This window comes from Ctenopharyngodon idella, chromosome 21 (assembly GCF_019924925.1).
Source record: "Ctenopharyngodon idella isolate HZGC_01 chromosome 21, HZGC01, whole genome shotgun sequence".
In the NCBI taxonomy this organism is placed as follows: Eukaryota; Metazoa; Chordata; class Actinopteri; order Cypriniformes; family Xenocyprididae; genus Ctenopharyngodon; species Ctenopharyngodon idella.
In genome coordinates, this window is record NC_067240.1 from 26346201 (window position 1) to 26374145 (window position 27945).

The window sequence follows — 27945 nt, forward strand, 5'->3', positions numbered from 1 at the left end:
AAGGGGAATGTAAACTTTGAGCACGACCGTATATCATAAGTTTTCCATTAAAAGTGGAATTGTGTCGGGGTCTGCCTTCAGTTTTGGACACAGTCTTTTATTCTGGCTATTGCTTAAGACCCATATTATCAAAGTCTGTAGACCGGACAGAACTTCTGTACTGTAGAACAAGTCTGTTTCCTCACAGAAATATCAACACATGCCTGTTTCACAAGGTTAAATATGGCTATAGTCACAGTTTTCCATTCTTTAACACAGAGAGTCACAACTGAAGTGTGGGGAGACGTTTATTCAGTTCTTTTAAAAGTGCCTTACATTTTGACTTGAGGTAAAACCATATATCATTATGAGAAACATTTCAGGACAAGACAAACCTGCTTTCAAATATAGATTGATACTATTTCCCTGTGTTTTTAACATGTTTTTTAATGTAATTCTATCTAAGAACACCATGGCACATGGTATAAAAGCACATTGAAACTCCAGGGAAGATCAAAAACCAACAGACCTTAATGAACTGAGTGGTATTTGGAATCACAGTAGAGGTCCTTTTTGCATCGCTAACAATGTCATCGCTTAATGCTATATATACTGTACTGGTACGGTTACAGCACTCTGGCATTTGAAAATCATTCACATATTAAACAAAAAGAACAAACTTATTGCTTTTTTCAAACATTCTATAAACCACTTATTCATGTGCAAACTGTCTTGATGACCGTGTGAGAGTGGTTCACTCGTATGGTATTTTGGGAGGGGAGATTGAGGAAAGGGACTGGGGTTTTTAGTACACCCATGAGATTGGTACCCACTGGGGGGTTGAGGAGGCTCTCTCGATGGCCTCCTCTACACCCTTAACACTCTCATCCACATCATTGTTGACAAGCATTTCATCAAAGAAGTGGCGGTATGCACTGAGGATGCTGTCGGATTCTTTCTGGATGTTCTGCAACGCCTCTGACTGAAAAGTAGAATGGAAACTTAGATTACAAATCTTGTGTACAAAGGATAAGATTGCTTTGTTATAAACTTCAGGTCATAAGCATGCTTCTGGGACCAGATTCACGAAATGTTCCTAAGCGCAGTTCTTGAAAAAAATAAATAATAATAATAATAATAATAATAATAATAAAAATAACTTAAAAGGTTCTCAAATATTTTCTTAAGAACATCTTATTTTTTTTCTTAAAGGGATAGTTCCGACGCTCAAAAACGAACACAAAAGATGATATTTTAAAGAATGTCGGTAACCAGACAGTTGACGGTAGCCATCGAATTCCAACATTCTTTAAAATATCTTCTTTTGTGTTCAACAGAAGAAAGAAATTCATACAGGTTTGGAAGAACATGAGGGTGAGTAAATGACATAATGTTCATTTTTGGGTGAGCTATCCCTTTAAGACTCACTGGCTGAAAACTCAAAGAACTGGAAACCAGAAGTGGTGCATTCCACGGACGAGAATCCATGAACCGCATTATTGGTCCATTTTCTAAGACTGCATGATATATTAAACCATTTAAAAATCATAATATACCATAGCGCTATTGTGAATTTCCAATATAAAGTTTAAACCCTCGCTCTGAGTTTGCATGTTTTGATGTCTACACATTCTTGTTCAAGAAATGACAGTGGCTGTAGCATCTCTATCATAAAGTGGCCAAATATTAAAGATTAAGAGGACATTTTAATTAAATGATGTTTGGCCAATAATAAACAAGGATTTGATCATTCTGTAAAGTGCAACAACAACAATCACCAGGCTGTTGGCATTTGTTATAATACATAATACACATAAGTTGATTGATTATATTATGTATATTACTGATTATATATTATATTATGTATTTTAACAGTGTTGTTCAACAAAACCATATGATTACTTGCTTTTGATACTTTATTTGAACCAATTATTATTGCCTCATTGTTATTATATATGTATTTTAAGTCGTTTTAATGGCTATTGTTCAATTTTAAAGAGAAATGTTGGGAGATTTCGATGTAAGAGAAGAGAGCTTGAGTTTGTTGCACAGCCCTATTTGTTTGAACCGCAAGAGGTGTCTAAGTTCCTACATCCTACGTCATACATCGCGTTAGAGGTTACGCTTCCGCCATAAATCGACTTGCATACAGATGTTTGCCGGCAGCTGGTTATTATAGGTTATAAAGTTGTAAATATGTATATTTGTCTTACAAAAACCCATCACTTCACTTCAGAAGGCCTTTATTGACCCCCTGGAGTCGTGTGGATTACTTTTATAATGGATGGATGCACTTTTTTGGGCTTCAAAATCTCAAACCCCATTCACTACCATTATAAAGCTGGGAAGAGCAAGGACATTATTAAATATATCTCCGATTGTGTTTGTCTGAGAGAAGATGGTCACATACACCTTGAGAGTGAGTAAATAATGGGATAATTTTCACTTTTGGGTGAACTATCCCTTTAAGAATGTTTTGTGAATCCAGCCCCTGGGGATTAAAGCCTGAATAATTACTTTTCTAACCTGATTGGCAGTGTTAGTAGGAGCAATGAACATCACAAGAGGAGCCATCTCTGCTGTTCGGAGCACTTTCAGCGTCTGGTAAAAAAAAAAAACACAAACTAGATTTTTAAGAAAATGTGAGTGGTGTTTTCTGTGGTGTTCTCACTTGTCACCACAATGCTAAGGATCAAACGCTATGCTAATTTAGTTGACAGCTGACTCAACAGTGTTTGATTACCTGTGGTTCCACATCCAGCAAAGCAATTTTCCCCTGTTCGTGAATCTTGTGGACAGTTTCGATCTTAGTACCAAACATGTGTCCCTGGTAACTGCCGTATTCAAGTAGCTCATTCCCAACGATACATTTGGTCATTTCATCATTGGAAATAAAGTAATATTCTTTGCCATTCTCCTCATCCTTCTTTGGAGGTCTAGTGGTGTCTGCAAAAAAAAAAAAAAATGTATTAATGATTTATTTTGTCGTGTTTTCCAGTAAACATCCTTTTTATTTAAAAAGCAAAACTCTGTATAAAGTGCTTACAGTGAATATATAATAAATTAATCTATAGTTTAATAAAACTATAAAATAATTTTGCAGCAAAAAGTTGTCAAAACGCCCTTAAGTGTTTCATGTTTTTGCATTTTAAAACACAAGAAGCAGGGCATTTCAAAAAAGGAATTTAAATTTATTTTTTTAAAGGTTGAACTTCTTTTAACTTGAGTTCTGTGTTTAAAGAAACAAAGATGTCCATCTAACGCATGCTTACATAGAAAAATCAATGGGGAAAAAAATGGAATGGAATCAAAAATCAAGAATTGAATCGAATTGTGATCTTGTGAATCGGAATCGAATCGGGACACCTGTATCGATACCCAACACTAACAGTCAAGCTGTTCTCAAGCAAAACTGAGCTGGTCCACCAGCACTCCTGCTTCCCATGCTGGAGACCAGCAAACCATAAACCAGCATCCCATGCCGGTCCAAGCATGCTAGTCAACAGCAATGCTGCATTTTTCAGCAGGGTATCCACGTGGATTTGCGACCGTATATAATGCAGTTTTGCTCTTTTTAAATATTAACATACCTAAACACAGGTGGAAGACTTTGGAGTTAAGAAATTAAAGTGAGAAGGGATGCAGCTGGACTGTACATACGTGGTGCTGGGTAGGCAAACTTCTCAGGATATTTGCTCAGCAGTGAATTTTTAATATGGCTCCTTCCAACTCCAGGTGCACCTTTAAACAAGAGCAAAAAAATTAAAATTACACTTTTTAACCTGTAAACTTGAAATTAACTGCACATTTTTTAATATTAAGCTCATTTTTGTGGATCTACGTGGGAATTTATATTTTATAAATAGATTCTTTTTAACATTTCCAGGGTTTTCAGAAGCTGAAATCATCTTAGTTTGATAAACTTCTATAGTGGTGAATGGAAATTCAAAAAAAAAAAAAAAAAAAAAAATTATATATATATATATATATATATATATATATATATATATATAATATATTTTTAATCCCATTTCCTCCAACTCTACATTATTGCTTTGATGCCTTTCCAAAAAAAATAAATAAATAATAAATATATCAATAGACTGGTCAGAAGAGAGAACATGTCACTCCCTTAGCTGTTGTATTAGAAACACTCACATAGCAGCGTTAACTAGTTTTCTAAAATTTAATGCCAAGGTAATATAACACACCATAGTTTTATAAATATTACTTAAGAAAATATAAAACTTTTTTTTACGACGTTAATAACTGTGCAAACGTGTCATCGCAGTCTGTGAAAAGGGTCCATGATGATGATATGTATTCTGTATAATGTCTGTTTGCTTTGTGCTCTAGTTTGGGTTTTGTCTGCCTGTCCGCAGTGCCTGTCTGAGTGCTTCGAGTTGGTTGTCATGGTTACTGATTTAGTTACACACTTGTTCCGAGTTGCTTTGATTATCCCCCTGTGTATTTAAGCCCTGTGTCTGTTCTGTTCAGTGTCCGATCTCATCTTAGGGTACGTTTACCTGACAACGATGTACTAAAAACAAAAACGTTTTTTCTTTGTACAGATGACAACGTTATCAAAACTATCCCCGTTCACACGGATCGGTGAAAATGGCAAACAACATTGTATCATGGGCTCTCGCACAGAGTTTCGTACAGTTTACTGCACTTTGATATTCTTCTCATTATTTCCCTATAGTGCCTAATAAATCTTCTGACACACATTCACAGAAAACATGTTGAAAAATAAGGTTGATCGACTAAACACGTAATATGCATGTGCATGATATCACCGTTTTCACAGATTCACGTTTTTGCAGTTTACACGGAGATGACAAAAAATGATTCACTTTTTTGAAGCTTTCGGAACACCACACGCTGGTGACCCCTGCTGTTCAGAACAGTGTAAATGCAACAAAAACTCAGGCCAAACATGAATAAAAAAAAATAAAAAAAAAACTTTTTACAAACACATTGCAAATGTTTTATTGGAAGTAAAATCAAATGCAACTAACTTATCTAATAATATTAAATATCAAGTGTCTGTGTAATATGTGCTCTTTTATAAATTTTAAGGTGTTGTTTTGTTTGTTCCATGAATGGCTCAGCTAAACAGGCCAATAAAAGACTGTCAACTACTATTATTCCTTTTAATTATACTAACATGTAATTGAAATGTCTAGAAATGCATAAAACTGATAAGAGATCAGGTAAAAGACACTTGTTCATTGGTTCACCACTGGGGGGGTGAATCTCAGTAAGTTCACATGATTCATGGGTATACAGAGAAATGTTTCAAAACAGTTATGATGTACAAAGCCACTTATTCGAAACTAAAGATTCATAAAGGTTTCAAAATCGCCCATCACAAGTTTTCAGAGGGTTTTGTTACGTTTTGGAAAATGAACGAACTGCTGCGATTAAATCCTGTGTTTTATTCTACCCTGCTGCAACCATGCTGTGACACATAAATCCTCCATTCCCAGGAATTCCCTGCTGCTCTGAGGTGTGTCAAAGACAATGAGGACATAATATTTAAAGTTAATAGGTTTGATGATGCTTACCGATCAGAACCAGAGTTTTTCTGGTGAATGCAGGAAGTCTCACTACCTCTTCATAGGATATTACATCAAGCTGGTCAAAGACTGAAGAAGAAGAAAAAAAAAAAATCTGTTAATGCTTGACAAGTGCATCTGTCCTGTTTCTACAGCTCTATACAGAAAACAGGCTTCAGAAATTATAAAGAGGTGAGCTTCACTAACTTGAGCTGTGTTTGGCAAGATATTTGTCTTTGCATTTCTTCTTCTTGCCAAAAGGACTGCAGGACTGTCCGGCTTCCCGTGTCGCTTTGCTTTTGCTTGCTACTCGCCTGAAGAAACATCAGAAATGTTTAGCTTGTGAAAGAAAGGGAGATCTTAAATGTACATTACTAAGTCCTTGCTAATGTTGATCTGTCATCAAATACAGGAAAAGAATGCAGGTCAGAATGTACCATTCCTGAAGCTCTGGAGAAGGCATGAGTCCTGCAAAGTCTGTGGAGGAGCTGTCCACCTTCCCTTGCCACCAGTTTGGATCCTTCTTATTGATGATATGAATGATGTCACCCGTTTGAAATTTCAGGCCAGCTTCTTTGCATGGGATCAGGTCATCTTTGGCAGGGTCATAGTCAAACTGTGCCCTCATATACATCTGCAAAAACATTATCCGGAAAACATTACTCTCTCATAAACCATCACAAGTGCTTCATAAAGATGATTTATCAGATGATTTGTCATTGCCTTCAAATTTTAGGGGTCAGTTTCCCCTTACGAAAAAGAACTATACTTAAGTAATGTTCAAGTCTATTTTAAGTATACTTTATGTAGTAAGTATACTAATATCAATGTACTAGTAATAAACTTGTAAGTATAATGTTTCAATACTGCTTGAGACTAAATTGGCCCACTTTTTAGTATATAAAGTATATGTTTAAAGGGGTGGTTGATTATGATTTCACTTTTTTAACTTTAGTTAGTGTGAAATGTTGCTGTTTGAGCATAAACAACACCTGCAAAGTTATGACACTCAAAGTTCAATGCAGAGGGAGATATTTTCTTATAGAACTACAACAAACGGCTGCATTCTAAAAGTTGTAACTTCTTCCGGAGTCTCTCCATCAGTGTCCGACTCCAGTTTGAACAATGTAAGGCTGAACACCATTACTGACAATCCTCATTTTGGCCACGTGAGATTCTCCAGCTTTGTTGTTGTTGAGCAACCGAAGCGTGAGCTGTTAAAGCTCCGCCCTCTTCTGGAAAGGAGGCCGGGAGCAGCAGCTCATTTGCATTTAAAAGGGACACACACAAAAACGGTGTGTTTTTGCTGAAACCCAAATAGGGGCAAATTTGACAAGCTATAATAAATGATCTGTGAGGTATTTTGAGCTGAAACTTCACAGACACATTCTGGGGACACCAGAGACTTATATTACATCTTGTAAAAGAGCCATTACAGGTCCCCTTTAAGTGTACTATAAGTGTAACAGTAGAAAACTTTAAGTGCACAACTATTTCACAACTACATTTCTCATTTGTACTGCATCTGTACTACAAGTGAACTTAGATGTATACTAGTAGTTTACTATTATAATACTTGTAGCACACATTTTAGTTTATGCAAGTACACTCTGAAGTATACTCTGTAAACTACAAGTTTAGTAGTTTTATACTGCAAGTATACTTGTAACACTTTTTTTTAAGTGAACATAATACTGAGTTTACTATTTATATATTATTTTTGCACTTTACATATACTGCTATGTTCATAAGTACACAAAAAGTACATGACTAAAAATATACTTTCATATTTTTAGTTTAAAAGTATACTAATAACACACTTGAATAAAACTTTTTGTAAGGGTTTCCAGGGTCAACAAAAGATGTTGATCCAGGAACATGTCCTACTTTTGTAAATCAAGCTGTATGTATATAAATATTATGCTGCTGTAATAAGAAAAAAGTATCCCTTTATGTGATGCATTCATTTTTTTTTATTTTATTTTTTTAAATTGTCATACACTACCGGTCAAAAATTTTGGAATAATTACGATTTTTTAATGCTCATAAAGGCTGTATTTATTTGATCAAAAATGCAGTAACATAGCACTATTGTTACAATAAGCAAATATTATTACAATTTAAAATAACTGTTTTCTATTTTAATATATTTTGTAATTTATTCCTGTGATTTATTCTAGTCTTCATTGTCACATGATCCTTTAGAAATCATATATAAAATCAGCATATTAGAATAAGACAGAAAAACAAAGACAGATAGACATGATTAGATAGACAGATAGATAGATACAGATAGACAGATAGACAGACAGACAGATAGATAGACAGATAGATAGACAGATATTAGTGCCAATATCTATAGCTACAGTCTAAAACTGATAAGCAAACCTCTAGATGGATCCTGCCATAGCTCATCACAAGGTCAAACAATGTTTAATAGGTTTCACAATCAACTGGTGTGCCGTTTGACGCTGTGTGACCAGCAGAAGGCAGAAGAGGGTTTGAAGTTACTTCATCTAATGAGAAAAGTAAGTGTACAGTTATCTGCTATTGATGCTTAAATAGTCACCTGTGTCTTTCATTGGTTTCCCATTCCCATGATAAACCTCAAACCTTAATTTAATCAAGGATACAGAATAGACAGACAAAGAAATAAGTGATCAAATTTGAGCGCATATTTACAAATCAAAGGGTAAAGCGAGATGAGTAGATTGTGATCATAAAAATATATATATGTATTGAAGCAAGAAGTAGGCAAGATGTGAGAATGATTTAGCTGTTGTTTCACTCACCTCACATGCCATAGGGCGACTTTGCTGATTGGGGATGATTTTCAAGGTGACAACACCGTTTGTGTCTTTCTGTAATGATGAACAACATCCAACAACATCAAATCAAGAGTAACATGACCACAAAAACAACTAAGAGTGCCAGTTCTTCTTAAAAACTGCTGCTTTGAAACTATGGTAGTTACTAACAGACTGTAGCAATTTACACTGACACTTTCTTTGCTGAGTTTCACAGAAAAATTCTATTTAGCATAATGCAAAAAATGTCTCATTCTTATTTTGGTATACAGTAATTAAAATCATACTGGTTGTTGTACACAAATGCTGCCATTATATATGCTTTCATTTTTACTATGCATTTACAAAACATGGTGTAAAATTGTGAAATTAGACTAAAGACATTTCTTGGTATTTTTCAGGAGATTCTCCTGTTCGTTGTGTACTATCACAAAACAATGTGACATTTAAACAGCGTATGTAGAATTGTTTTCATGCTACACCACTACTTATGAGAAAACGTTACGAGTAACAGGAAAAGCTACACAGTTTGAGTAATGTAGGTAGGTCACTACTTTCACTTAGTTACTCCTCAACACCCCTTGTGAAAAAAAAAAAAGTGTGCTTACTTACACTGAATGTGCACTTCAATCATACTTCAAATCTTCAAAACTTCTAAGTGTATATTTTAAAACACTGTACTTGCTGATAATATAATATTAATCAAATAAAAAGCCACTTACTTAAAGAAAGTACAATTACGTTTCTTAACACACTTGTATTTTTATGTCAAATTAAATTTTACTTTAAAGTAAGTTACAATAACTTGCATTTAAGTGTATGAAAACATAACATTCAGTTGACACTTCAGTATTTTCTTTTTTAAAGTGTTATTTCTGAAATAAGCACACTTTTTCAAAGTATGCTTAAGTGTACTTCTTTTTTAGTGTGCATCCACAAATGACACAAATACCCACCAGAATCTTCTGCAGTTGGTCTACACTTTGATTAGCAATACTTTTCCCATTGATCTCTGCAATTTCATCTCCTTCGTGTAAAGAACCTGTTTTAAAAAAAAAAAAAGGGAAAAAAGGTGTCAAGCTGTTATCCATTGAGCTGTATGAAAACTATGGATGTCACGATCAAGTTTTGTGCCCCTGATCTGATCCGAGTCATCGAATATTGAGTATCTACCAATACTGAGTCCCGATTCAATACTTGTACTTTCCTAGTGCTTGGCTATATTTACAGGCCTGTATATCAGTGGTGTGTGGTGGTGTTTTAAAATGAGGAGGCACATTTTTTATATACTGTAAATCACATTTAAATTTATGTCTGTTATTCTTAATTTTCCTGGTTAAATAGACATAACAAAAAAGAGACCAAATTAAATTTCATTTTGTATCTTTTGCATTAACCATGTAATGTTTTATTTATTAAAACCAAATATAAATTTCATCAAGTTAGTGTTTTTATGCATTTTTTACATTTATTCCAAAATAATAACTAAAGGCAGTAACAATTTAATAAATATATATTATTTGTGAACTAATGTTCAGCTTTTCTTTTTAATAGTCAACTTATTTTCAGCAGTCATCAAGCTTGTACACACTGGTCACAGACGCAGACACGAAGATGTACTATTATTACCCCTAAGCTGATTGCTCACTAAAAACCCCCACAGTCATCATGGTTTCAGGCCATTTTAAGTTTGATTTTGACGTGACATAAAGCGGTGAAATGGCTAAGCGGTTTACTTGCTTTTTAATTAGTCTTCCCATTAACAGCATCATTGTCTTTATTCAAGCGCACGAAAACAAGAGGCGGGATTTATCGTGTAAACCAATCATATCCAATCCTAGCCCATTATATCCAATCAAAGCGTGATGGAGGCATTGCCTCCTCTCACGTGACTTTCCCCCATTTATTCTCAATTACCCCCACTAAACCCACTGCACGCATTAGGGTGTCTGTTTTAAGTCAATGGAGACCGAGGAGGCAAGCCTCCCGCTATAACTTCACCTGTGGGTGTCACTGTTGAACAGTGTTACTTTATAAAGACTTTTACACTTTTTAATGTCAAATTTTGTAATATTTGTAATATTTTCTGTCAGTCAAGTCTGAAGCAAGACAACCCGCAGCAACGGCGTCTCAGATAGTTTGACAGCAGATAAAAATAAACAGTAAATAAATGAATAAGTTGTGCACCAAATATGCTAGCTCGAATGTGTGTTTGTGTGACACGCTAGAACAGACCTCATTGGTTCAATTTAGCTGCTTCTTTTTTAACGGCCATTTAACGGCGGTTGGCAAACCCACCTGAAGGTGCATACCGGCACCTACTGCATGATAGATGACGTAAAATAAAGGATCGGGCTTAGGATAGCTGGTACCGATCAGTTGAAAAAAAAAAAAAAAAAAAAAAAGCACAATCGGCCCAATACCGATCGGGCTCTGAACATCCTTAATGGAAACTGCATAATTATTCACAAACAAACCAAGAATCCACTGTACCTTGTCTGTGTATCATCCCTCCATGCAATATTCTCGCCACTGTACACCTTTGCTTTTCATTCAGCTTAAGAGTTACACCCTGAAAAGACACAGAGCACAATGTTACACTTCTGCTGTTTAGAGACTTCAAAACTGCTTTTCAGACATGGTCACTATGAATTGTCATTAGATGGATAAGATCTTCTTAAAATACTCATTTTTTGTTCCATTGAAAAAATAAATAACAGCGTACAAGTATGGAACAACACAAGTAAACTAGATGAGTAAAGTTTGATGACAAACTTTGATGTTGGCTTGAGAAAGCCATGTCTGAAATTTGAAACAACTTTGAACAGCTTAAAGTTTCAAGTTTTTACTAGAGAAGGGGGGGGGGGGGGGGGGTGTCACTGACATGTTTTATCACGTTGCTAGCATTTTTTAACATGATGCTAACATGAATTAACAGGTTAACATGATTAACATGTTATTAACATGAATTAACACACTGCTAACACGAATTAGCATGTTGCTAGCATGTTTTGGCACACTGCTAACATGATTTAGCATGATTTTAAACACTGTTAACATGAATTAGCATGTTGCGTACATGTTTTAGCATGAATTGCCACTGCTAGCATTAATTAGCACATTTTAACACTGTTAGCATTAATAAGCATGTTTCTAGCATGTTTTAACATTCTCCTAGCAGCATGAACTAGCATGTTTTAACACTTTGCTAACATGAATTACCATGTAGCTAGCATGTTTTATCACATTTAGAGCATGGTTTAACAATTTGCTAGCATGAATTAACATGTTGCTAGCATGTTTTAGCATGTTGCTAACATGAATCAGCATGTTTTACCACTTTGCTATCATATTTTAACAACACTGCTAACATGAATTAACATTTTTTAACATGATTTATCACTTTGATAACGTTTTAACTCTTTGCTAGCATGAATTAACGTTTTATCACATTGCTAACACTAACATGTTGCTAGCATGTTTTACCACATTTCCAGCATGAGTTAGCACTTTGCTAACATGAATTGGCATGTTGCTAACATATTTTAACACATTGATAACATGAATTATGTTTTACCACATTGCTAACATGAATTAGCATGTTGCTAGCATGTTTTACCACATTGTTAACATGATTGGCATTTTGCCAACATGTTTTAGTACGTTGTTAAAAATTTTTTAGCAGATTGCTAACATGAGCTTGCATGTTTTATCCAATTTTTAACATGACTTAGCACTTAACTAGCATGCATTTGCATGTCTAACATGTTGTTACCATAAATTAACATGTTGCTAGCATGAATTAGCATGTTGGTGGCATGAATTAGCATGTTGCTAGTATGATTTGTCAAGACAACATAATGACAGAATTAATCTGTGAATTATATTCCTTTAAAGAGAATAATTTAATGATTAAGTATTTTAATTTCGTAAATACAAAAGACATGAAACACATGAAAATAAAAGCTATAATACCAGTGGCTCAGAGGGGTTCTTCTCAAAGGCCACTTCTCTCATTTTGGTTACGTCTTTGCCGTTCATATGGCTGGCGCTGCCGTTGCTGTAGACTTCCTGTGCTTTGCTGTCATATGTCTGCATGACGGCCTGGAAATGCAAACATGGATCACATTAAGCGCTGTATTACAGGAACCACACCGTTGAGATCCTAATAATTAGATCTGTCTGTGGTTAATTAATATTACTCAGTACTTAAATGTATAATTACACTGTAACAAGAACACCTTAAAATAAAGTGTATCCAAACATATATCAGCACTTTGTCTAGGCATAAAATAAAGTGGTAATATGGAGGAGGATTGAGGAGTCATTGTGGACATCTGTCCTGGGTTAACGATTAAACGGACACATCTTAACACTTCATTAAATCCTGCAATGCTGGGAACTGGTTGGCATGGTTATGTTGTCTGATGAGGGGGCTTGATTTCAACTAGCATGACTAAACAAAGTCCCTAAGAAGGTAATAATGGTACCTTCTATAATGCTCTGTTATTATGTTAAATCGAGTAGTCCAATACACAACTTTTCATTAGTGGTTCAAAAATTATTTTCATTCTAAAATATAAACACTCCCATCTTTATTCATTTTTATTCACATAAGAATAAAGTTGCAAATCTTTGTTATTTTGTTTATACATAATGACTCCAATCATCTCTGTATTTCCCTTTATGCCGGATAGTCAGTTTTTTAACAAACTAGCCTGTTTTAGGGGAAAAATGAAAGCTTGTGCGAAGATGTTTTGCATTTCACTGCATTCCAAAATTCAAGTTTGGTGAACTCTGACCTACGTGAAGATGTGTGACCAAAAGAAGAACAAGACGATCTTATACAATGTGTCCACACTGGACACAAAGCAACTGTTTTGTTCTTCATGTCAGAAATAGCGCAAGCACTTAACACTAGAACCGCCATGGGGTAAAATTTACCCATGACTGTTTTTCAAATGTATATAACAGATTTTCAATAAAATATCCAAGTATTCCAGCCATTGACTTTTACTAAAATTGTGTTATTTACAATCCCCTGTTAAAAATTGTTTAGATAAAACTAAATTTAAAAAAAAAAAAAAAAAAAAAAAAAAAAAAAAAAACAGGGGATTTATACATAAAGGTCAAACTTAGCCCAATATAATTCCTTTATTTTCTCGCTGTGTTTGAGCAACGCGTAGGCTTACTGTAAACGGTCACACAACGCACGTTCAAATGAAGATGTTTTAGCCTACTCATAAATGTTCAAACATTGGCTTAATTATTAATTTTTGTTTTGCATTTTTTTTTTTTATATTTCCGATCTATGATGTAATGAATAAAACAAATGTTTATGATTACCCCAAGTTTATTGGTGTAGTTCCCTTTTTCAAATTATAAATGATATAACTAAACCAATTAATAATTAAATAGGTTAAACAGTGAGCTCGAAATTGTCGTTGCATCATACATCCTATGCAGTGCGGTGAATTATTATTGCTCTTTATTGTCTATGTAGGGTATTTTTTAATGATTTAAAGGGATAGTTCACCCAAAAATGAAAATTATCCCATGATTTACTCACCCTCAAGCCATCCTAGGTTTATATGACAATCTTCTTTCAGACGAACACAATCCAAGATATATTTAAAAATATCCTTAGTCCTCCAAGGTTTATAATGGTTGTGAATGGTAACCTACATTCTGAAGACAGAAAAAAAATGCATCCATCCATCCATAAGAAAAAAAAAAAAAAAAAAAAAAAATCCACATGGCCCAAGGTGGTTAATAAAGGCCTTTTGAAGCGAAGGGATGTGTTTTTGTAAGAAAAATATCCATATGTAAAACTTTATAAATTCAAATATACGAGCTTCCGGCAGACGACCATACGCATATTGCGCACGTCAATTTAGGCGGAAGAGCAACCTTTGACCCGAACGCAATGATGCAATGACGAACGTGGAGGCGAAGAGGAGAGAGCAAAACAAAACACTGGTTACAAATTAGAAGTCTAAAACAAGAAATTTTAAAGAGAAATGTCGGAGGATTTCGATATAAGAGAAGAGGAGCTTGAGTTTGTTGCCTAGCCGTATTTGTTTGAACTGTGAGAGGCATCTAAGCTTACGATACTCCTACATCCTACGTCATACATCGCGTCAGAGGATTACTCATTTGGCGCAAGTCAACTTGCACATTCTGCATGCGGTCGTCTATCGGAAGCTCGTTATTTGAATTTATAAAGTTTTATATATGGATATTTTTCTTACAAAAACAAATCCCTTCGCTTCAAAAGGCCTTTATTAACCCCCTTGGGCTGTATGGATTACTTTATGGATGGATGCATTTTTTCTGTCTTCAGAATGTGGGTCACCATTCACAACTATTATAAACCTTGGAGGACCAAGGATATTTTTAAATATATCTCGGATTGTGTTTGTCTGAAAGAAGATTGTCATATAAACCTAAGATGGCTTGAGGATGAGTAAATCATGGGATAATTTTCATTTTTGGGTGAACTATCCCTTTAAATAACATGGGTTCTCTCAATATGTGATTAAAGACATTTTATTATAATATTACAGCACCCAAATATGTATTTACTTCCTTCTAATTCCATTGTCATTGTAGGCCAGTTTTAGCCTGTATTTTTAGGTATAACGACCCCTGAGGGATCTAGTGTTAAAGTACATCAAAAATAAATGGGGCATCAGTTTACCGTCAGGATTTGTCGTGTCGCACCACATCTAATGTAGACAGCATCACTGAATATAATGGGTTCTAATTGTTTTTGTCGTGTCGCGCCACTTGCGTCTGGTGTAAACAGTGTTAGCTGAATTAGAAGAACAAAAGTTTTTGCATTGCAGCAAAATGAAGTGGATTGCGTTTTTACATCTTGTATTTATTTATTTTTTGTTGTTGAATTTATGTTTTTACAGAAGTTGCCACAGAGCGTTCATTTCATCCATTACAGTGTCAGAAGAAATTTCACATGCTCAAAGTATAGTGTGACTGTAGCTTTAGGCTTAAACTTTTTTTTTTTTTATTCAAGTACATGAACAAACACTATTAGTTACAAGAGTGTGATTTTATGTGTTGTTGCACAGATGCAAGTCATAAAAAGCTTAATGTTTTGCTTTCTCAGTTAATTGTTTTCTTTTATGGACAGTTTTCTTTTCAGGTCAACTACCGTCATGCTTTAATAATTTATCATTCAGGACTAGGGTAAACCTATTTCTGGTAACCTGCCCTCAAGCATTATTTTTGAGCAAAATGATAATCACAGAGATCTCAGTTTGTCAATCATCTGCTTTCACAGGCACAGCAGTGGACCTAGGGGGCAGCAGTCAGTCATTTTAATCATACTATGAAGACAAGCATAAAAATGCCAGCTATATACCCTTCAAGCAGTGATCTAAGAAAGGCTGTTAGTTTCACTGTTGATATTCAGCAAATGCATGACAACGCATGATTGAAACGAGATCAGGGCAAAGTTTACACCACATTACTACTATTACATGATCAGGACTTTGGAACTCGGCTTTTAAGACATGATGATCGACGATTGGCTTATGTCAGGTTTTGATAACCAGCATAATCTGGTGTCAGCTAGATATTGTGATGAAGTATGATGTTTTCCCACATTGTGAAATCCACTATGTCTTCATGGGGTTTCCACATGAGGGAGAGTGGATAAGATGTGACACTTTTTCCTTAAAGGCATAGTTAAAATTAACCCCAAAATTAAAATTTAATATCATTCCCAAAACTTAATTACTTTTTTCCTGTGGAAAGCAAAAAAAAAAAAAAAAAAAAAAAAAAAAAAAAAAAAAGAAGAAGAATGTTGGCAGCCAATCAGTTATGGAGCCAATTGACTTCAATTGTATGGACAAAAAAGGCAAGGAAAAAAGGCCCTAGGGAAGGAAATTGAACAGAAATCAATCTACGAAATCAAATCCACTTTGCATACACTTCCAAATGATAAGGACTTGCACTCAAATTGATACGGTAAAAACAATTCCATCGTTACTGTTCATATCACTGTGTATCAAGTGCTGAGGAAGATCAGGAGACTATTGTAGGAGACGTCCTAAACAAAATTAGGAAACTTTAAAATAGCATAATAGGGATACAATAAAAATCACACTGAAACGAAATCTTGCATCACCAGAGAGAAGTCTGTTGTTTTCACTGTAAGGTACAGTACAGTATATTTTTACTGCACAATGCTTGAATTCTTAAACTAGCCAGCAAAAAGTTTAATAATGTGAATATAGTGAAACAATTTCTCATTCATTTCAGTTGAGCCAATGGCACACTTTACCCCCACAGCTACCATTCCTCATTTAATCATTTGTGGCTATTTTTTGGTAAAAAATAATGGAATGGCTTTATGCATTGGCAATTCATCAACATGTATTATATGGCCCCTTCCAGTGGACCAGGGACCTTAAGTTATTAGAAACTGCTGAAATAGGTTGTTTTTGAAAGCAAAGAATGAGACATATCTTGCTTGTCATGAGTCATGAGCAATTTCATTCTTTTAACTTGACACACCTAAAGTTTTAGTGCAAAACAGCAGTGCAAAAACATTTGAAATCCCTGACACATGACAAGCTTTGGCAGCAAAATGTTTAACGAATGGAACAAATAAATTTGATTAGTCTGCGATATATCACCACAATTTGTAAACTATATCATCATCCAGCTCTAATCTGCTAAATGCCACTATATGCATGAAGATATTAAGATATTATAAATATTAACATCATGATTTTCTGTAAAGCTACTTTGATAAAACTGACTTGACACATTATATGACATTCAGTTCATAATCAACTACCAAAAGATGCTTTTGTCTAAACCGCCATGAGAAAAGTATTGTAAGTCAGTATTTGTATCAAAGCATGTTAGATGCTCTGCATTTAAGCTAGCCTAAAGGATAGTGACAGTGAAGGTAACAGGGTTATGACTGGGTCCATTAGTGTAAGTGAGATAACAGTCCTAGATCTGGGAGACTACACTAAGGAAATCAAATCAGTGCTCTAGTGTTTCCTGATCATATGGATTCTCTGCAGAAACCCATGTACACACACACATACTGTATGATAATCCTGAAACACATGCTTATTCATATACGTTTACACTTAATTCAATTCATTATAAATATATAGCATCTGCCTGGACACATTAAGACCAGAGACAGAGATGCAATTTTAATATCATGCCTCAATGCCCTTAAACACACAAGTTGAGTCAGTTAAAAATATAATTGCACACTGCTGTGAACACTCTAGTCAAACCTGTTTAGGGTACAACACACTGCTTTCTGGTGCTGTACTTAGTATACAAACAGAGATACCTCCAGGGTCTTTCATGGTAAAGTGATTAAAGGGATATTGAAGGCTTTGAATATAATGCAATAATCATACAGACTACTTTTTTTAATCACTGATAAAAATAAAAGTTTAAGTTCAGTTTTTGAAGGAATTGTGACAAAAAATAATAATAATAATCAGTTCTTTATTTTTTAAAGTCAGCATGAAACAAAAGTTGCAATAGTCTTTTCTTCTCTACTGTGATGTATATGCGAGAATATCAGGAATTGATTGGATAGTTGGATGGTTGTGGTTTGCTATTGGTGGATCTCATGCGAGTGACAGGTTGCCCCGCCCTCACGCCAGTAAACACATCATCAGAGAAGAGAAGTTGTTACAAGAGAGAGGAGAAGTTATTTTAATTAAAGATTATGAGGGCACTTTTTTTTAAAAAAAATAATGTGCCCACATAAATCATTTTTAATAAATACTGCAATATTCCATTAAAATAAAAAAATGTCAATTTTGATAAATGTTAAATTTAATTTGAATACATTTTAAAAGATTAATTAAATTGTTAATGTTTTTGCCTTCATTTGATTACCACTGTTTTTGATAATAAATTTGTATTAAATCATAAATTCATAAAAATTTAAATAGACAACCCAGAATTTCTGAAAAAAATTTCACATTTCACAGGGTCCTATTATTGTACAAAAAATGATAAATTATTAAATTGTTAAAGTTTTATTTAAACTTTTTATTATTATTATTATTATTATTATTATTGTTATTATTATCATCATCATTTAATTTATCTTTTAAAAGGGAATCCAGAAAATTAAAATGGAAAAAAAAAAAAAAAAAGGAATTTGGGAAAAAATTAAAATGGACTCCATAGGGCCCAAAGGAAAGTAGGATGGATTTCCTGTGTGACCAAAAAAAAATAAATTAAAAAAATTAAAGGCCCGTTTACACCAAGGACAATAACTATAACGATAACTATAAATTTATGTAAGGAATAATTAATGACTGGCCGTTGAATTATTAGAAAATAATGCACACCCGAAGTGGTTATGACGTTACAAGGTCATTACACCTCGCATTATTTTCTAATAATTCAACGGACCGGAGTCAATTATTCCACTTATACTACAGTTACCACACCTCGAGACACTGTTCAGATGTTGTATTTCAAGACATTTGTCAGGTTTATATATTTATTGTTATATTGTTATATATTATTGTCCCCAGTCCACTATAATTTAGCATGCTTCCACTACTTTAAACCCCACCATCTGCCACTGCAAATACCAACCATACCAGGCCTGGAGACCAATCATCAGGAAGCCTCCCGTAAACTCGCTTCATACTGCTGACAAAGCTGTCGTCATTAGAGGGAAGTCACATGTTGATAGGAAACAGCTAAACATCCTGAGCAAAGGTTGCATGCCATGATTTGGCTGATAAAACATCAATGCATGGGTCAGCTAAAGAGAACCTACTAATGCGTGTCCATGCAAAGAAACCTGTTGACTCAGGTCTTGTGAAATCAACACTTCAAGTAGAATTCTGTGTTGGCATAACTACAGCTATTGCAGTTTACAGCAGCCAGAGGTCTTGTTCTCGTCAAATCCCTAACCATTGACTGTAATGCTAATTAGGCACTTTATTTGTACACTCCTAAACATTTGCAGTGCATATGAGGTCAATGACAATTTGTGGCAGGCCCTAACACATCCTCATTCCCAATGGCAAAATAATGGTCTGCGACATTATCTCCTTATTCAGCTCGCTACACTTCCTACTTTAGAGTTTCACTGAGTCAGGACTGTCATGTGACTCAACAGACAAAGAAAAAAACCCTCTGTTTTCAGGCCAGTGTTGGCTTGAGACGTTTAGCAGTCACCTGATTTTCAGTGCTGAACATGAAAAAGAACATCAGCAATAACCAAGACACTCCTACACATTTGAAATCATGTAAATAATAACTTCATTCTGAAACTCTACAAACTCTTTTAATCTCCATCCGAAGCAAGCAAACAAATCTAAAACAAAGAAGAGTTCTGGAGATACGCACTGCAGTGTGCTTTACCAAAACAAGTGTGAAACCAGACTAGATGGCTCTGGCTGATACCTGCAGTGTGTTGACTCTTCAGTTTTGAGCCCTTTGGGAACAAAACACACTACTGATCTATGAAGACTGCATTGAGCGAACACAAGCCAAAACAACACTACTGAGTTTTAGCTGTGTCATCTTCCAAACCATGTAGACCAAGCTGCCTGAAAGGGTTACTTCATGAAACTTGTTTGACTGGACTGCTATCTGATTAAAAAAATTAATGTCTCTGCAAAACACATATAAATACAATATTTTATTCACATGCTATATGTAAATATAACACTTACATGATGGTGCCAGTGCCGATCAGCCAAATCTTCTCTTTTCTCCCCATACGATAATTTGTATTTTGATTTTTAATGTGGCTCAATCAGTGTATCAATTTGAGAGGAATAAAGTGTAGCTACAGAGTAAAATCCCCAGAGTTAAATCAACTCTGCTCAGAGTACATATGGCCCCTCTCTAAATAATGTTAAAGTAACACTGAAGCAGAGTTAAAATTAATCAGATAATTAAGCAATTACTTAAGTGATGATTGAACATTAATGATGAACACCTGCTCTTAACAAGCAGAATCACTGAAGAAAAGAGAAACACAAGAACAACTGACTTCAGTCATAGCTTTAGATGAAATCAACTGAAGATAAAAGACATTAAATCTCTCAAGATCTGATTAAAAGATCTGATTCACTTGTTACTAACCAGATTGACTTTATTTCTGTCAGATGTCTAAAGAAGTTCTTATTGAGAATTAACAGCGGTTTAGATGTTGGTGTTTTATTGGTCACAAAATTATGCCACCATCATGGTGGTCAGGGTTTGTTTTAGTTGGGCTCTTGACACTTTTATGTCCATAAAATAGTTTGTGTTTGAGCAACTGCAATAGTGTTTCGCAACAAACGCTTATACATTGCTGAATAAAAAGACTGAAGAAGCAGATCTGTTTGAATTTCCTGCTTGAAAGCCCTTTCAAATGAACATCACAAAGAAGGCTCTTTGGTTTCTTGACTGAGATTTGGCTATTGCAACAAAAACAAAAAAATTTCATTAAACAAATGCCACTGTAACGCTGCAATGCTAAAAATGAGCAACTCTTACTGCTCAGGCTTATACATGAAAACATAGCATACAATTCTCAACAGTGGTGACATTAATTATTCATACTGCAGTGCATGATAGGAGTTTTGTCCTATGGTGGTACCCAGCATGCATTGCAGCGTGAAGCGTTTTTTTTTTTATCACCATTGTTGAGATTTATATGCTGATTCTTGATGTACGTGTGTCTAAGTGATGCAGTAGTTCAAAATTTTTTATGCTCTACATGGTTTTAAAATTATTCAATATATCTGTTTGCTGAAACACTTTCTTCTCATGCTGTAGTTTCACAGGGTTGGTAATGCAAGACCAAAATGTATAAATGACATAACATCATATAACAACAGCTAATATCTGCTCACTGTAAAGCACTGACCTCACTGCTTTTCAACAACATATGCGCCATTGCAGATAAATATCTAAAACATGAAGTCAAGTTTCAAGAACCCAACTTAAGCAAACGCTAATCTCCCTGATGGTGGCTTTGTTTCTTTTCTTTTTCTTGACCAATAAAACAATTCTGTAGATGTGTGAAAATAAAGTCAATCTGGTTAGTAATACGTGAAGCTGGTAATGCTGTTTGTGGAGTTGTTTAATCAGATCTTCAGAGATTTCACTATTTTTATCTTCAGTTGATTTCATCTAAGGCTGTGACTGAAGTCAGTTGTAGTTCTTGTTTCTCTTTTCTTCAGTGCTTCTGCTTGTTAACAGCAGGTGTTCATCACTAATGTACAATCATCACTTAATTAATTGCTTAATTATCTCATTAACTTTAACTCTGCTTCAGTGTTATTTTAACACTATTTAGAGAGGGACCAAATGTACTCTGAACAGAGTTGACTTAACTCTGGGGATTTTGCTGTGTACTTTTTTGACCCGAATAACCAGATTAATTTACGTTTGACTACTTTAAGGTCAATTCACACTGCGCAGACAAACGCTAACAAACACGTCTGTCGGAGTTTGTCAGATCAGTGTGTTACCCCTGTCGGAGTTTGTTTTCACCCGACTGAACATGTTCAATCGGCGTTTGTCGGGTCTTGAAATGTCTGAAATGTCTGAGCAGTGTGATATGATTTTCCAACAAACACCAACAAAGGGAAGTGAAAACACAAACAAACAGCACAGGAAGCCACCAATGGTCATCAGATTGCATAAATCAGTGGATAATGAATAGAAATGATGATACTGTCTATAATAAATATTAAACTAGCTTGTGAAAATATATATTTCTCCAAGTATGCGCACTTTTGGACTGAAAGTCCTAACGGATGCTGTTCAGTGCAGCTGTGTGAACACAAATAAACCACAGCTGACATGACTGAATATGAATGCATTTCAAAATATTATAAGCTACCAAATGATTATTTTGCACTCCTGACATAAATTAAGAAATTACTGTCACTGCAACCGAATTTTATCATAAACAGTGAACAAATATCGAAGCTGGAGTATTTAATCTTTCTAATGAAACAGTTTGTCCAAATCAACTGCAGTTCTCTGCATAAATTAAAGTATGTGGCCCGTCTTTCCAACCACAGCTTCACCCACAACCTCTTTCGCTTTGTATGTCCTCTTTTCAGTGTGAACATGACAGATATTTTTCATAAAATACTAAATCCAACGCCAACTTGATTGTCTGTGTTTGTTGGCAGCTGTCTGTGCGGTGTGAATTGGCCTTAACACTTAAAAGTTTCCATAAACTCATTACACCAACACGACCCCCCCCCCATCCCCCCCAAAAAAGGGGGCCAGCTAATTTATATTTATACAGTATAAAGCTACTCACATTAAAAAAAAGAGGCCCACTGTTTGCGGTAATTAAAGTTTACATGGGAAATATCCATCTCCACTGTAGACCAGCTACTCTTAGATGTACCAAAGTCTCTGCACTTACAATCACCCATGTGTGAACAGGGAAGCTACATGTCTGGTGCTTTTATCTAAAGCAAACACAATGCAGGTACACTGTGTTTTACACAAGCAGCTCCAAACTGTTCTCCAGACTTCCCCCCTTTATCTGCAGAGAAAATTATGGCTCCTATTTATAGAAAGCTTGTGCTTCTTCAGTTTGACTAAAGCACTGTAGATCTATGACTAAGAGGGTGCTGCTGCCAGCAAGCCAGCACCCATAATGCTCTGAGCAGAAGAGATATTAACATATTAACATACAGGTTTAGTATTCTGAGGAAATGTTGGATTTGAAACAAACTGTTTTGTTTATTGTCTCCATGATTCTCATTTAAAAAGAGTTCAAGTGGTTTATGCTAGGGTGGCTTACTTGCCCAGTCAAAATATCCACTTACAAGTGATATTCTGATCTATATATGACGATGCCATAATGTTATCAGCCAATATTAGCGCCAAATTGGTCAACAGATAATATCAGGACAGTCAGAATCTGAATATATTTAAGGTTTCCATTTTTTGTACTGTAAAATAAATTGTTTTGATTTCAATTTAAGCTTTAACATAAAATTACACAGTGGAGCTTTATTGTAAACATTAGATTTTACTATACTGACTATTGCATAAAAAGATTTATTGGCAATCGCTAGACCAATATATCTAAAAAAAAACAAGGAAAAGTATTTGCCATCTTGTTTGTGCCTTGTTTTAAAGGCACAATATGTAATATTTTTGGATTAAAATATCTAAAAACTACTAGAACAATGTTATATATTTTGTTGACTTGTGTACTTAGATTATCCCAAATGTTTCCAAGAATGTTTAAATCCAGAGAAATAAGCAATTTTAACCAGGACACGGACTGTGTCCATGCGTCGCCTATCAATGGTATCATACCCACATTATCCTCGATTTCTGGTTTTATTTTGTAGAAACCATGGAAACACCAAAGACACTTTAATATATTGAGCAACTGTTTGGATAGATCCATCGACAGAAAACTAATCATGCTATTTAGCTCAACACATTGAGTCTTATTGTTTAAATCTCGTTTTCTTGATTTACCGCGAGTACCATGTTTTACCATGACTAATATCGATCTAGCTTACTGCAGTGTGCAACAAGTGTCTCATAGGAGCCGCCGATCCAACGCACAGAGTAACGTTATAACAACTTTCAACACACAAATGTATGAAATACATGTATAAATATGATAAACAGGGCTGCGTTACCTCACATAGCTTGAACGGAAGAAGCGGAAGCGCTCGACTGTGGCATAATAAAAGCTCCGTTGCTCTCGAGCCGTGTGTTGCGCTCGTCTCTCATTAGCAATCTCTATTTCCGGCGACGTGACAACGTCCACAACAGTAGAGCTGATATATTTCTGACATTACTTGTAATGTTATTTAAAGTACATTATGATAAATTCTTTGCTTGTTACATATACGTGCAAAATTTCAGCCATGAATAAATTATAAATGTTAGCTAGATTATGTTCATTACCTGTCTAGCGATGTGTGTTTATGCTGAAATATAATAAAACAATGGTCTATATTTTTAAAAACATCTATCGCACGTCGTTATGTGTAGTGAGTTGGCTCATGTGATTTAAGTTTCGCGCTTCAGAACTTCCGTTAAGGGAGCACAGTGAGCATCAATGCTCCCTGGTTTTCACGGTGCATTGTGGGACTTTTTAGGGAGCGAAAGTGCCCTCTTTAGTGCCCTGGAAGGATTCTGCGATTGAGACAGCCCTTAAAATGGCCGACTCCCTGATCAGTGCCCTGAGTCCTAGGGAGCTGATTGAGACACACCCAAATGTTTTGAGCTTGTCCACTTTCGACTACTTCCAGAGGAGGTCGAAAACACATTCGACCGGATTGCTTTCATATTGTAAACGCTCATGTGGTCGAATGCGTTCGAACAGCCGCAAAAGACCACCTACTGACCTAATGCATAATCATTGTGGGACGTGTTGTTGGGAAGCACGCTGGACAGATGGGTTTTAAACTTTTTTTAAAGGTCTTGCGGCTAATATTGCATAAACAAAAGTGGCTGCTCTCCTTATCTTTTTCTGTTGTCTCATTTCGCAATATGTAAGTTGTGTGAGTATATTTCGTCCATTGCATCAAAATATCTGAAAAAGCCCATACATATATGAACAAATCTTTGTGCAGCATATTTGTTTACCAACAACACAAGCAGCAGAATTCTGACGTAAAATCAGTGTGCATCGACATGTAACCCTCCTGCTGGTGTTTTGACGAAAATAGAGGGACCCGCCCATAGACCCTCGCATCGAAGTAAACAGGACAGAAGCAGTCAAACGTGGACAAATGAGACAGATTAAAACACCAGGTGTAAACTGGAATGTGTCTCCCTCGTCTACTTGTGATACCAGAGGTGTAAACAGGGCCAAAGGGATATGTGCAACAACAGATATCAGACGTTCATTTCTGTTTGAAGTGCAAGGGGAAAAATCCATAATCATGCATGGGTAGTTTCAGTGGGTCTCAAACCACACATTGGACCAAGAATATTAACTAATATGACTTCATATGGTAAACCTCCTGCCACTAATTCAATCCTCACCACATGAGTACTGTTGTCACATCATCAGTGAAATAAGAGGTTTATCTCAGGAAACAATCATTAACCTTGTTACTTCACTAGACTTTCACCACTAAATGTCTTTTCAAACACAATGTCCCAGGTAGAGATGTACCGGTTGACTGGCCTTTAATGTTATTTTTGGCCAATCTGTGACTTCATTATAGTAATTTCCCAAAATGTCATATTACAAAGTCTGTGAAGCCATAAAAAAAGGCAATATAGCCTATTCTGTGTAGGACTGTAATCTTATTTTATCTTAAAATTACATTGACATCATTTGATTCATAACATAATGTTTTAAATTAGTTTATTTTGGTTTTATGTAATTTTACAAAGCTACTATAAAGTCAGACCATTTTTTTTCTGCTCTATTAAAAAACTGCTGATGATATCTTGTAATTCAATTTCATGTTCATGTACCATTTTCAATATTTCTTACCTGTTGCTTAAAGAAAACAATTTGCAATTGATATTGGAATCAGCTCATTTGGTTGTAAAAAAAAAAAAAATCAGCAAACAAATCAGACATGAAAAATCATAATTCTTTTGAACTTTTCTTTTGCTGGTAGCAAAAGGAAAAGCAGTTAATGGCATTAACTCATAGTAGAGAGACTGGTAATGATGATAAGTTGATGTGTGAATCTGAGACATTACTACGATGATTGATTTAATTATCAATACAGTCATTTAAAGTATGATTGTGCTTTTAGGATGAATGTTATATGCTATGATTATTATCTCTGCCAGCCCATAAGAATGATAAATGTGATCACTTTATTGTCTCTATTGTTTCTCCTCGAAAGGAACAAGTTTAAATTGAGACTTTACTCTTTTCTCCTGGAAAAATCCACTGCTTATGAAATTCTTTTAAATCATCTGAGCTATTATATCTACATTAAATATTAAAACTCAATACTCTTATTTTGTCCACAATTGACTGACTTGTGTCTAGAAAAAAATAAAAATAAATAAATAATAAAAATCTGAGACAAAGCACATAAACTAACTGAACTCTATTAGGTGTCCTGATATAAAAGAGCAACCTTTAAGAAAGACAAATTCCCTATTTTTTTTTTTTTTTTTGCATAAACTAGTAATTTGAGATGACCGGTGATTCGAGTATGACATCAGCAAAAAGCAGAAACAATAGGCCTGTCTTAAATTATCTGAGAGCATAAGAATATGTTTCAAGACACAGGTCAAAAAATACCTACCAGTATTAAATTATATACTAATATAACTTGATTTATTTGTTTCAGAGAGAAACGACGCACACACAGCTGTCATGTAGCGATTGCGTAAATGAAACGTTTCTTTTCAATGAATTGGTGAACCGGTTCACTGAAAAAAAAAAAAAAACAGAAAACAGAAAAAAATAAAACATGTAAAACGTACTGGAAATATATTTGACATACTCACATGCACGCTGCATCAGACACATTAAATGACAGCAAACAAACAAACACCTTTATTAATAAAAGTAAGAAAAAGAAAAACAAAACGTAATAAAATAACAAATGTGCCTATTGTATGGCTCCACTCGAATTTTTAATGTTTTAAAATAGATTTTGTAATATGCACCGCGTGACAACGACATAACGTCATGGCATTCAAAGAATCACCGAATCTTTTTTAAGTTCTCTTAATGCTGTTCGAAAGAACCGATTCGCAGAAATGAGTCGGACTTCCCAGCCACTATCAACGTGACGTCACGATGCGTCATGCGAAAATAATATTCAATAATGTATTCAATGCCTGTACATGTGAGTCATGTAACAAATTCTGATAGTTATGCTGCGAACTATTTTAGCTGAAATCGTCAAAACATCTAATGGTATCAAGAGGAAAGTTGTTATGAGCAGCAGTGTGATGCTGCTGATGTCAAACCGGGCTGCACCAGTCTGGACCAGCACATCTATTATGTGCACAACTCTTATATCTGTGTGTGACACTGATAAAAAACTATCGACAGACATGGTCAACATCCGATCGTCAAATGTAAATGCTGAAATGAGGAAATGAGTAAGATCGGGTTGTTTAATGTGAATCCTCTTACCTTGTCAGGCTTGGGTTTATTCTGCAGCAGCTGTTCCAGATAGAGATCGGAGAGAGCCGTTCGCGCGCTGTTGACACGCTCCAGAATGACAGCAGGTTCGTTTTTATTGGAATTTAATGTCATGTTTCACAGTTAGGAGGAGGAGGGGTAGAAAAAATTGTCTGGACCAAGTTGGGTCTGCTCAAGGTCCGAAAGGGGTGGGTCAAGTAGAGCGACACGACGTGATAAGAAAGCTTGAGATAGTTGAAGATAAAGCTTGAGATTCGGGCTCGAAGTCCGGAGTTTGCGCAAGAGACAAGACACAGCTGACAAAGCACATAAACATTAGTGTGAGGAGGGGGCTGGCACACTGCAGCTTCCCTTTAGAGTGCGCACTTGCGTAGTTACTATCCCTGACAGAACGTAGCGGGGACCCGCACGCGATTTCTACTATGGCAAATACTAAACTTATGAATATTAATTACGTAACGCGAATTTCGCGCAGTGGTCCAAATTGATTGGCTGAAAG

The 27945-nt window shown here is 35.3% G+C and overlaps 1 protein-coding gene and 1 long non-coding RNA gene across 4 annotated transcripts in view; one reads left to right on the forward strand and one right to left on the reverse strand.

Moving 5' to 3' along the window:
* LOC127504122 (uncharacterized) overlaps window positions 1-27945 on the forward strand; it is a 1137365-nt gene that overhangs the window by 351959 nt on the left and 757461 nt on the right. The window lies entirely within an intron of this gene.
* Window positions 270-27804, reverse strand: mpp1 (MAGUK p55 scaffold protein 1). Of its 3 annotated transcripts, none has more exons than XM_051878532.1 (12): window positions 27438-27804; window positions 12323-12451; window positions 10841-10919; window positions 9304-9389; window positions 8333-8401; window positions 5978-6174; window positions 5748-5854; window positions 5550-5630; window positions 3640-3720; window positions 2723-2925; window positions 2506-2580; window positions 270-961 (listed from the first exon to the last, which is right to left on the reverse strand). In XM_051878532.1, the coding sequence occupies exons 1-12, from the start codon at window positions 27558-27560 to the stop codon at window positions 785-787; spliced, it is 1407 nt and encodes a 468-aa protein (XP_051734492.1). In that variant the 5' UTR covers window positions 27561-27804; the 3' UTR covers window positions 270-784. The 3 variants fall into 3 exon arrangements, with proteins under 3 accessions (XP_051734492.1, XP_051734494.1, XP_051734493.1); XM_051878534.1 differs by lacking the exon at window positions 27438-27804 and adding an exon at window positions 24004-24089; XM_051878533.1 differs by lacking the exon at window positions 27438-27804 and adding an exon at window positions 20056-20216.